The 12,291-nt window shown below is 44.3% G+C and overlaps 1 protein-coding gene across 3 annotated transcripts in view; it reads right to left on the reverse strand.

Annotated features, from left to right (window-relative positions):
- The window catches only part of LOC134359237 (carboxypeptidase A1-like), a 55,811-nt gene that overhangs the window by 6,332 nt on the left and 37,188 nt on the right, over window positions 1-12,291 (reverse strand). For all 3 annotated transcript variants that reach the window (XM_063072195.1, XM_063072196.1, XM_063072197.1), the window contains exons 10-11: window positions 6,965-7,164; window positions 3,176-3,260 (exon numbers count right to left, since the gene is read on the reverse strand). In XM_063072195.1, coding sequence (XP_062928265.1) covers window positions 3,176-3,260; window positions 6,965-7,164 — 285 coding nt within the window. The remainder of the gene's footprint in view (window positions 1-3,175; window positions 3,261-6,964; window positions 7,165-12,291) is intronic.

The following is a 12,291-nucleotide window of genomic DNA, read 5'->3' on the forward strand; positions in this document are numbered from 1 at the left end:
TGTAAAGCTTTGCACTACTTCAAAGAAAATTAGCACTACTTGGCTTCTGCTGAAAGCACAGCTGTTAGAGTACAAGTGGCCCCAGCCACACATTAAGGAGAGGGTTGGGTTGTGAACTTAGAAAACAGTCCGTGTTGCAATTTGCATGTTTCATGTAAAGCTGAATCATGCTTACTTTTAACATTTTGACAGAATCAACAAGGGTGGAGTGGTGGAAATACATCTCCGCCAAAGGAGATGTGAAGTGAGCCTTCCCTCTGCTAGCCCACTGGTCACCCTTGGGTGAGGTAGGTGTAGCACCTGCTTAGTCTGCACGATCAGGGTCGCATGAAGCCATGGGATCAGGTACTCGACAATCATATGAGCAGCTGGTGCATATTGTGTCCTGATGCCAGGCAGACAATCACTGAAGGGTATTGATAATGGTTGGGGCCACCCATCTTGTAAAGACACTGACCAGAAGAAAGCAATGACAAACCACTTCTGTAGAAAAATTTGCCAAGAACAATCATGGTCATAAGGCCATGATCGCCTATGGCATACGACATGGCACGTAATGATGATGTCATATGATACAGCACATAATAATGATGACGCAAACAACAGGAATTCTGCAGATGCTGGAAATTCAAGCAACATACATCAAAGTTGCTGGTGAACGCAGCAGGCCAGGCAGCATCTCAGGACGTCAGGACGAAGGGTCTCGGCCTGAAACGTCGACTGCGCCTCTTCCTATAGATGCTGCTTGGCCTGCTGCGTTCACCAGCAACTTTGATGTATGTTGCTTAATAATGATGACGACAGCACGGTAACAGGCTCTGCTCGCCCAATGAGCCCACGGCGACCAATTACACCCAAGTGACCAATTAACTTATTAATCAGTAGGCTTTTGGAATGTGGGAGGAAACCAGAGCACCCGGAGGAAACCCACGCAGCCACAGGGAGAACATACAAGCTCTTTACAGACAGTGGTAGGGATGCAGGCATCAAGAAAGGAGAGCTGGAAAAAGTATTTATTCTTTTACTTTTTCCTCAGAAATTTTGAAGGAGTAAGTTTTTATTCTGTATGCCAGATTTTTGATAGTGATTTGTGAATTCTGCAAGGACAAATTGATATTATCCAAACTGCTGTAATACAGGGCTCACCTACACTGGGAAATGGCACGAAATAAGGAGTTCTTTCCCTCTACCCCCCTCCCCCGGGTGAGTTTTCAAACACCCTTCATTAGCCCGCACTTTTAAGGTGGTCCCCATAAACCCAGCAAAGTTCACAAGTCGAAAGATCCTGGAAGGGTGAGTGTAAGAAGATAAGATGGTTGGGAAATCACGTGGGACACCGAGCTTCATCAGTCAGGGCAGTGAATACAAAAGCAAGGAGGTTATAAAACACTGGCCACAGCTCAGCTGGAGATGGGTTTAGTTTGAATTAATATCATGGACAGCACAGACTTTGTGCGCCTGAGAGCCTGTTCCTGTATTGTTCTATTGATTTACTTACAGCGTGCAGTTTGGCTAACCACACTGAAGAGGGCATTCACTGGGAGGTTGACTGAAAAATGGAGCGCTTTTACTTAGGAGGGGAGACTGGAGAAGCTAGGTCTGTTTGGCTCGGTTAAGAGGGAGCATGACTGAGATGTATAAACTGAGGCACATGAGAAAAATCTGCAAAGAAACACACACAAAATGCTGGAGGAACTCAGCAGGCCAGGCAGCATCTATGGAGTAAAGAGTAAATAGTCAACGTTTTGGGCCGAGACCCTTCATCAGGACTGGAAAAAAAAAGATGGGAAGTCAGAGTAAGAAGGCAGAGATAGATAGGTTCTTGATTAGCCAGGGCATCAGAGGATATGGGGTGAATGCAGGGGAGCGGGGATGAATGGCGGAGCAGACTCAATGGGCCGAATGGCCTACTTCCGTTCCTATATCTTATGGCCTTATGGGAAGGGGGAGGAGCACCAGAGGGAGCTGACAGGGAGGTAAGGAGATATGGTGAGAGAAGGAAATGGGAATGGGGAATGGAGAAGGAAGTGTGGGAGCAATTACCATTAGTTCGAGTAATCGATGTTCATGCCATCAGGTTGGAGACTACCCAGATGCAATATAAGGTGTTGCTTCTCCAACCTGAGAGTGGCCCCATTGTGGCTGTAGAGGAAGCCATGGATTGACAGGTCAGAATGGGAAGTAGAATTGAAGTGGGTGGCCACCAGCAGATCAAGCTTTTTCTGGCAGACAGAGTGTAGGTGCTTGACAAAACGGTCTCCCAGTCTATGTCAGGTTTCACTGATATACAGGAAGCCACACTAGGAGCACTGGATGCCAACAGATTCACAGGTGAAGTGTTGCCTCACCCAGAAGGACTGTTTCAGGCCCTGAATGGTAGTGAGGGAGGTGTAGGGGCAGGTGTAGCAGTTGTTCCACTTTCAATGGTAAGTACTAGGAGGGAGATCATTGCGGAGGGGCACATGGACAAGGGAGTCATGTAGGGTGTGATCCCTGCGGAAAGTGGAGGGAGAGGGGGAAGGGAAAGATGTTCTTGGTGTGGGATCCCATTGGAGATGGCAGAAGTTATGGAGAATTAAGTGCTGGACGCGGAGGCTGGTGGAGTGGTAGTTGAGGACAAGAGGAACTCTGGCCCTGGTAGGGTGGCGGCGGGAGGGGGGGGGGTTGGATGGGGTGAGGGCAGACATGCGTGAAATAGAAGAGATGCAGGTGAGGGCAGCGTTGATGGTGGAGGAGACAAAGTCCCTTTCTTTGCAGAAGGAGGACATCTCAGTAGTTCTGGAATGAAAAGCCTTGTCCTGAGAGCAGATGCGGTGGAGATTGATGAGTTGAGAGAAGAAAATGGCATTTTTACAAGTGGCAGGGTGGGACGAAGTATAGCTCAAGCAGCTGTGAGAGTCAGTGGGTTTATAAAAGATAACAGAGGATAAACTGTCTCCAGAGATAGAGAAAGGGGAAGGAGGTGTTGCAAATGGAAATATTCTTTCTAATCTCTTCACATCTGTTCTCTTCCACTTTCAAAACTCAGTAAAATACCCCAGCCCTTGTTACTCTTACTGATTTGTATCTGCATCTTGTCAGTTGTGTCGACATGAGCCAAACTCACAAGTACAGTCAAATCTCCCAAGTATTTGAATACAGCACAACCCATCAGTGCTGTTGTTATGTTACTTACCGATCACTTGTATGATGCTTCCATATGAATACCGAGTGCCGTACAACGAGGCCAGAGCTTCAGTTGCCTCACGTGCCAATGTATCCTGTGCCAGGGAAGAAGGTCACAGAGATGATCAGAATAGGAAAGTGAGTTCTTTTTCAGAATAAATTCACAGTTTAGAACAAAATCTATGCAGCTAGTGAATTATTAGCTGTGGCTAAGAAGGTAGAAATTTAGCTTTGATCAGTTTTGAGAGTTGAAAGACCATGTGTTTTGAGGAAGTGCTGTGCCCTTTATGTTTTCTTTCAGACAGATGTTAAAGCAAGCGCCTAAACCGCTTCCCCAAGCAGATATAAAAGATCATGTAGGAACAGCAGAGTTCTTCCTGGTGCAAAAAAATTGAAATACTTGAGGAAGCCATTGCATCAGGCTGCATCCGTGGTGGAAAACAGACAGTGGACGTTTCAGATCGAGATCACTCATCCAGACTGAAAGAATAGAGAGGAGATAGACAATGCAAAGAAGTGAGTGCTGCAAGAGCTGGCAAGCAATGGGCGAGAGGAGGGGTGTTCGAGCCAGGTAGGGAGGGAATAGTGGAGATAGCAGAAGAGGCTGGGAGGAGATGAGTGGGGGAAACAAAGGCAATATGATAAGAAAGGAAGATGGAGACTGAAACCAAGTCTTCCACGTCAGGATTTCTAATAGACAGAGGGAAGCTACTTCTTCCTTGTGCTATGGTTGATATAATGGTCTATATTGCTAGAATTACAATCTGATTATTAACTCTTGCTGATGTTTATGGGAGCACTCTATCACAAATTGGCATAATGTGCTCCCATACATCAGAACAGCTCAAATGTTCAGTTTTGAGGTGCTTTGGAGATCAAGAGAATTTTGGTATATGTACATCCTTTCTTGTTAATACTTGTTCCCCATCCATCAAAAACTAGGGAATGGTTGGTGTAAGATCCAAGATCAAAATGGGGTGATGGAATGAACAGAGTGAGGGTAAACCATGTAAGCAGCAACCAAAATGTCTTTTACTGAGGCTTTTGCTTACACTTTGGTTAAATTCTACGATGTTTTCCTTGCTTTAACAATAGTTTTTAGCCTTTGTGGTCGAGGCAAAGGGATATTCTTGTGTGATGGATCTTAGAGGACTTACTTTTCAATTCAAACTTCCTAGAACTTCAGAGTAATCCTTCCTTATTCTACCTCCCTAACCACCTTTACTACCATTACTGCCTGGAAAATCTCTCCTCTTGGGAATTCTCTTCTCATCCTGATCTTCAGTTCTGATTTTTGTGGCAAGACATATTAAAGTCCTCTCATGAAACAGGACTGCCTTACCACTGAAGTGTGTATTTGCTGCACATTCACTTGATCTGTATCTGAAAGCTGAACTTGCCGAAATAGTGTATTATGACCATATTGATGAGGCAAAACAACCCTTTCTCACAAAACAGCCTGAAAATGTTTGTTAAACAGCAAATCCACATTCTTAGCTTTACAAATATCTGTCATAGTTTCTCATGTCTTCCAATGTCATTCCAAACATTACAATTTCACTGAACAATTCAAAATTATAAGTTTTATTTAAAATATTGAAGCCACTTAAAGACATCTTTAAAACAGTTAAAAAGTTAAAACAAACAAAATTAAAGTAAAATAACTTTTGTCGAGAGTTAGGATGAAAAGCTATCAACCTGACACTCTATTTCTCTCTTCATAGATACTGCCTGATCTGTTGAGCATTTCCGACATTTTCTGTTTTATGTCAGATGTTCAGAAACTGCATTATTTTACCTTCTTACCGTTTTTTCCCCTCACAGCTGTGCCTTCCCATTCAAATGAAAAGGCGTGCAGATTCTGTTCAGGTGGAACTTGGAAAAGGTTAGTGGGTATAATCCCCAGAGGCTCTCTGGGAATTCAGTAAACTTCCAAACAAGATCAATGTCATGGTCCAGTCCGTGATGTCCAGATTCCGGTTCACGGTCCGGTCCATCAATCCTTATTCCAGGTATTCTGGTTTTCCCTTTTTTCTGCTGGTGCTCTAATTGAGGTAGCTGAGTCACATTTTGGGCTGGCTACATGAATAACTCCTTGGTTCAGCTTTAGTTGCTGCGTTGTTCCTGTCTGAATCCCTTCCCTGCCTCTTCCTCCTGAAGTCTTGCCTGAAACCCTTGCCTGCACTGCTGTCAAGTTCAGCTGTTGGAGCAAGACTGGAGCCTTGCTGTGTCAGGATAAGAAACTGTCTGTCATTGTTTGGAACTGTCTCTCTGTGTCCATGCCTTCACTAGGTAAGTTTGGCTGTTTGCTGCTACCTTGAATTGGGAACTATCTCTGTGTCCATGCCTTTGCTAGGTAGGTCTGGCTGTTTGCTGCTACCTTGTGTTGAGAACTATCTCTGTGTCCATGCCTTTTCTAGGTAGGTCTGGCTGTTTGCTGCTACCTTGAGTTGGGAACTATCTCTGTGTTCATGCCTTTGCTAGGTAGGTCTGGCTGTTGCTGCTACTTTGTGTTGGGAACTGTCTCTCTGTTCTGTGTATGAGTCCTGGCCCTATGTCCTGCTCCCTAGGAGGGGTCCTGACTGTATAGAGCCCTGGCCCCAAGTCCTGTTCCCAAGGAGGGGTCCCAGCTCTGTGTTCCATGTCTCTGCGTTCCTGTCCTCCCTTGACTAAGGTTCTGTGTTCCTGTCTCCCAAGACCAAGGCTCTGTGCTCTGTGTTTCTGTCTCCCTCGACCAAGGCTCTGCATTCCTGTCTCCTTTGACCAAGTCCAAGGCTTCGTGTTCTTGTCCTGTACTGCAGTTCCCTCATCCTGCCCAGGAATCTCTCATTCTGTCCTGTAGCCTCGCCTAGTCCTGTCTCCCAAGACCATGTTATGTCTTTGCCTAGTTCTGGAGTCTGAGCCTGAGTCAAGACCCAGGTTCTGGGTCCTTGACCAGTCTCTAGCTCGGAGTCCAAGCCCAGGCTCTGAGTTCCCAGTTCCTAGTCCTGGTCCTGCTTGCCTAGTCAATGTCCTAGCCCAAGTCTGTTCTTGTCCCAGCTCCTAGTGTGCATCCATTCACGTCCCTAACTTTAGTCTCTAGTCCTGTCCTGTTCCTAGTTCTTCAGTGTCTGTGTCTTGCATTTGGCTCCACCACCAATGCCCCCTTGTGACAATCAACTGGTAAAGTTTCTGCTTTCCTGCAGGCTTTCTGAACTTGTTGGTACTTGCACAGTCAAATGTTACCAGATCAACACGAAGTTTCTGGGACACCTTGAAACTCCCACTGATTATGGAGATGTCTGAGCATTATCTCACATGAAGCCAAGTGAACTCATGTGAGCAATGCACCAACAAACTCTTTGACCACCCCCCCCCCACCACCATCAGGCAGAAGTACCATAGCATTAGGACAAGGAATGTTAGGATGGGAAACGGCTCCTTCCTCAGGCCACAAGGACTCCTGAACTCCCCTCCACCACCCAGGTCTCATCCTGTTTGAAGCACCAGCAGTGTAATATTGTTTACTTTTTAACTTTGTTGCAAATACACCTTATTATCTGTTAATTCATTGATGATAATATTACTTTGTGTTTTGTGTGTGAATCATATGTACTGTGTTGTGCACCTTGGTGTGGGGGAATATTGTCTCGTTTGCCAGTATACCTGCCTATGCTTGAATATCAATAAACTTGAACTTGTGATTCATGAAGCAATCTCTAATGCACTGGGGTACAAAGCATCAATGCTTTGAGTAAAAATCAAAGGAGGGGTTTAAAGTAATCCAACTCCCTTTAACTACTGTGAAAAGGAATCATACCAGTTCTTCGACGTTTTCCGGCGTATCCTGTGTATATCCATACGGATACATCAAGCGCTGAGAGTAACTGTGCAGTGTGATGAAAGCTACGAAATTGCCGTGCTTCTTGATAAAATCAACGATAGCCTTAACCTCAGGTTCCGAGTGTGCATGTGGCCCACAATAACTTTCTGAGCATGGAACTCTGCTACTGCCATTCCCTGCCAACGGAAAACAGCCTTTATTCATTTTGCACTGTTTACTGAACCAACCTTTCACATTCAAGACTAGAGTAGTTAGCTTTTCTCACTGCTGCCATCAGGAAGGAAATACAGGAGCCTTGTATCCCACACTGCAAGTTTCAGGCAAAGTTATTATCCTACAATCGTCACATTCCTGAACCAGAATGGATAACTGCACTCATCCCAACACTGAACTGATCCCACAACCTATGGACTCTCCTTCAAGGACTCTACAACTCATGTTCTCAATATTTATTTATTTATTTTTTTGTATTTGCAGAATTTGTTGTCTTTTGCATATTGGCCAGTTGTTTGTATTTGTTGTTACAGTTTTTCATTTACTTTTGTGTTTTTTTTGTATTTACTATGAATGCCCAGGAATATGATAATTGCAGATAGGTCTACCTGTTGTCTGCTACAGGCAAGGACATTGCCAGGTTCCTCTTCGGCTACACTCTCCGTGCAGCCCAGGAGTTGCTCCCCATATTGCATAATGGGGTCTCTCCTTCCACAGGCACAACGCACATTATTGGTGCTGTCAAATAAACTACTAAACAACCATTAGATATTCCTGCAACGGGGTCCTGAAATACCCTGATGAACTGTGCTCGACTGCCCCTATGAACTGTGCTTTTGAAAAGAGAGAGAGTTATTTAACAAACACCTTGTTTAAAAGAGAGAAATGAAGACTGCTCACAGGTTGTTTATACTTTCTCCAAGGATGTTGCCTGCTTGTACATTCTTACACACAGTGAAGGGAGGAGTTATTTGAGAGACAGTTGGTACTCAGTACGGTGAGATAAATAGAAAGTCAGATGATAGACCTGAGAGACATGGTTTTGGACACTGAATGAGCTTTGTTGTGCCCACAGAAAAAGTGGGTTTTGGAGGATCGATCAGGCGGATCGATCAGTGCCTCTCGCAGTGTGGAGAAGGTGTGACTGGTGGAGAGTTATTTGTGTGTCCAAACCTCGCCTGGGTTGATAACTCCACCACAGAAGAACGGTCCCCTTTTGTTGTGGTCACAGTCGGTGACTTTTAAAGGATTTTAGAGGACAACGGGAAGATTGATGGCGTCAGCTCACCTGAAGACTCAAACCTCTCTCTCCATCACTGCTCAACTCAATACCATGAACTGAACTGAACTTTACTCATTAAAGTAAGACTATCTATTTACCCCTAGGCTTGAAGAAGCTTGGTTTTCATATATATTCCACACTTACTTATAATCATTGCTAACCTGTTTGATTTATCTGCATTTATATTACTGTATTGTGTAGTTACTAATAAATATTAGTTAATAGCAATACCAGACTCCAAAGTGTTTTCCATTTTTGCTGATTCTTCAACCCGTCACGGGGTATGTGACAAAATTGGGGGCTCGCCCGGGATATGAACACATTGTGTGGGAGACTTGTTTGAATTGATTGGGGAAAATCCCTTTTGATTTGCTTGTGTGAAAATTCAACAGAAATGGACGTTAGCGTTTTGAAGTTTCTGTTGGAACCAGCCCCTGAAGCATTGGATGATGCTACGAGGGTTGTACTGTTGGCAATCGCTCAGAAGTTAAGACTAAAGGTGACCACTAAAATGAGGAGAGCTCTGATGCAGACGGTAATAGCCCAGCCTTGTATAACTAAGGGAAAGTTTGGAGAGGAGGTGTTAAGAGTTATTCGCTGGAGGTAAACTTACTGAGGCTGAGATTTAGCTTCAGGTGGAGCAATGCAGGCTGGAGGCTGAGGAGAGGAAAAGACAGCATGAGTTGCAACTGAAACATCTCGAGGCCGCAGAGGCAGAAGAACAGAGAAGAGGCAGAAAGACAGAAACAGTTTGAGAGGGAGATTGCGCGGCAAGGAGCCCCAGTGTTAAGCTGTAGTGGGGAGCTGGTTGTACCATTTAATATTAGCCAAGAACTAAGTTGGTACCTCCATTTGAGGAAACAGAAGTCGATAGGTATTTCCTACATTTTGAAAAAGTGGCCATAAGTCGGAACTGGCCGAGACATCAGTGGGGTGTTCTGTTACAAAGCGTGATTAAGGGGAAGGCTCAACGAGCGTATTCGGCGTTGTCTGTTGCAGACGCAAATGATTATAATGTAGTGAAAGGTGATATACTTAAAGTTTACGAGGCATACAGGCAAAGGTTCCGAAATTTGAGGAAGCCTTGGGACTGCACAGATTTAGTTTGCCTGTGAGATGCAGATGTACTTTGATTGCTGGTGTACCTCAAAAGGGGCAAGTGAAGATATTGACAACCTGAAAGAGTTGATATTGATTGAACAGTTTAAAGGTTGCGTCCTTGATGGTATAAGGACATATTTGGATGAAAGAGAGAGGCAGCGACACTGTCAGAGTCTGTTAGATTAGTAGACGAGGATGCCTTGACCCAGAAGGTCAGGTTTGTTCCGAATAGGAGTTCTCAAAAGGGTAATACGGGTAATCCACTGGCTAAACTAGAAAGTAAGCCGGGGACTAGCAACAAAAGTAAGGAGGAAGGAAAGCAGTCGGGGAAAATTTCCCAGTTTCAGCTGTTACTTTTGTGGGAAACCTAGTCATGTGGCATCCAATTGTTTTGCTATGAAAAGGGAAAAAGGAAAAGAGGAAGGAAAACCCCCAAATGTCTGCATTAAAGGTTAAAACACCGCTGAAGAAGGACGGGTCTGACTGAGTTCAAGAGGGATTCGAGAGATTTATTTCAAATGGGTTTGTATCTGTGGAGGGGTCAACCCCAGTTCCAGAGAGATACTGGAGCTCATCAGTCACTGATATTAAAGAGTTTTTTGGAATTTGGTGCTGAGACGGAGACTGGTGAACTAAATATTATCAAAGGCATTGGAAAGGGAACTGAGGCCGTGCCTTTGCATTAGATAATTTTGGAATGCAACTTGGTATCCAGACCAGGCACAATAGGGGTACGATCTCAACTACCGATAGACAATGATGATGTCTTACTCGGTAATGACCTTGCAGGTGGAGGTGTTTACCCAGCAGTTCAGCTCACAAGCAAGCCTGCCGCTGCTGAGGACTGACCACAGATGCTGATGTGTATCCCGCATGTGCAGTGACCCGAAGCATGTTCAGAAAGGCTGCTGATGCTAATGTTGATTTATCGGAGACTTTCCTACCATCCCTATACCAACAGGACTTAGAGGGTAGTAAGGCTGAAGAGAGCTAGGAGGAAGGGAAAGACTTGTCCTTATCAAGGAAGGAATTTGTAGAGGAACAGAATAAAGATCCTGAAATTATGGCTTTAAAAGAGACAGCTCTCTCTGAGGATGAAATTCAGAAAGAGAGAGTGGGATATTACCTTAAAGGTGGGGTGTTGATGAGGAAGTGGAGACCAGCCACTGTGCCTGCAAGAGAGGATTGGGCTATTGTGCATCAGGTGGTGGTCCCAAAGGTTTACAGGGCTGAAATTTTAAACCTGGCCCACAAGATGCCTTTAGGGGGAGACTTTGGAGTAAAGAAGACAGTGCACAGGATTATGAGGGAATTTTATTGGCCTAACATGAGGAAAGATATTGTCAATTACTGCAGAGGGTGTCATATGTGCCAGGTGGTGGGAAAACCTAACCAGGTCACCCCAAAGGCACCACTTCGACCAATACCTGCTTTTGGTGAACCTTTTTCTAGGGTCATAGTGGATTGTGTAGGCCCGTTGCCAAAGACTGCAGATGGTTATCAGTACTTGGTAACAATTATGTGTGCTGCATCTAGGTTTCCTGAAGCCGTGCCTCTCAAACATCCAGGCCAAGACTGTGGTAAAAGCACTCAGCAAGTTTTTTGCAATGGTAGGTTTACCTAAAGAAATTCAATCTGACCAGGGTAGTAACTTTACTTCAAGAACATTCCAGCAAATAGTTTGAGCTGGGGGCTAAACAAATTGTGTCATCTGCCTACCACCTGGAGTCTCAAGGGGTTTTGGAGCGGTTTCATTCCGCTTTAAAGACCACGATTAAAACCTTTTGTTATGAGAATGTCAGGGACTGGGATGAAAGAATACACTTATTACTTTTTGCTGTGAAAGACACCATTCAAGAGTCCCTGGGATTCATCCCGTTTGAGCTCATTTTTGGCCATAGGCCCAAAGGACCTCTGACCTTGCTCAGGGAGCAACGGTCTAACCCCAAAGTGTGTGTCAGCATGTTAGATTATGTTTTAAAATTCTGTGAAAGACTTAACAAAGATTGTGACCTTGCCAAGAAGAATCTGCAAAACTCCCAAAGTAAAATGAAACAATGGTTTGATGAGAGAGCAAGGGAGCAGGTGTTTTAGGTTGGAAATAAAGTGCTGGTCCTGTTCCCTCTTGTGACCAACCCCATCCAAGCACAATTCCATGAACCATACCACCTAATTAAAAAAAATTGATTCTTTGAATTATGTTATCGAAACTCCTGACAGAAGGAAGGCGACCCAATTAGTACACGTAAATAAGCTGAAACCTTATCATGACTCTGAGAAGGTACCAATAAGTATGGTTATGAAAACAAGTGGGGCTGAGGAATTTGATAATGAGGGGCAAAATCATTTTACCAAACTGAATATTGTATCAACAAGACTTGAGAATTCCACTATTTTGAAAGACCTCACTGATAAGATTTGTCATCTATAGCCTGCACAGAGAGCAATTGCAGGAGCTAATTAGCAAGCGTAAAGATTTATTTCCTGACATTCCAAGATGGTGCACAGGTGCAGTGCATGATGTCATTATAAATTCAACCCAGCCCATAAAACAACATCCTTGTAGAATGAACTTTGAGATAAAGAAATTAGCTACATGCTAGCAACCGGTATCATTAGGCAAACTACCTCAGACTGGGTGTCGCCCTGTGTCCTTGTCTCAAAGCTGGATGGTAGCATGAGATTCTGTACTGACTACAGGAAAATAAATGCAATAACCAAGGCAGATGCTTATCCTATCCCAAGAGTAGATGACTGTATTGATAAAGTGGGAAAGGCTAAGTACCTCGCAAAAATTGATCTGTTAAAAGGATATTGGTGTGTTCCTTCGACCGACAGGGCCAGAGAAATCTCAGCGTTTGTCACACCTTCGGGGTTGTATGAATACAGGGTTTTACCCTTCGGGATGAAAAATGCTCCAGGGACA

Source organism: Mobula hypostoma, chromosome 20 (genome assembly GCF_963921235.1).
Source record: "Mobula hypostoma chromosome 20, sMobHyp1.1, whole genome shotgun sequence".
NCBI classification, from domain to species: Eukaryota; Metazoa; Chordata; class Chondrichthyes; order Myliobatiformes; family Myliobatidae; genus Mobula; species Mobula hypostoma.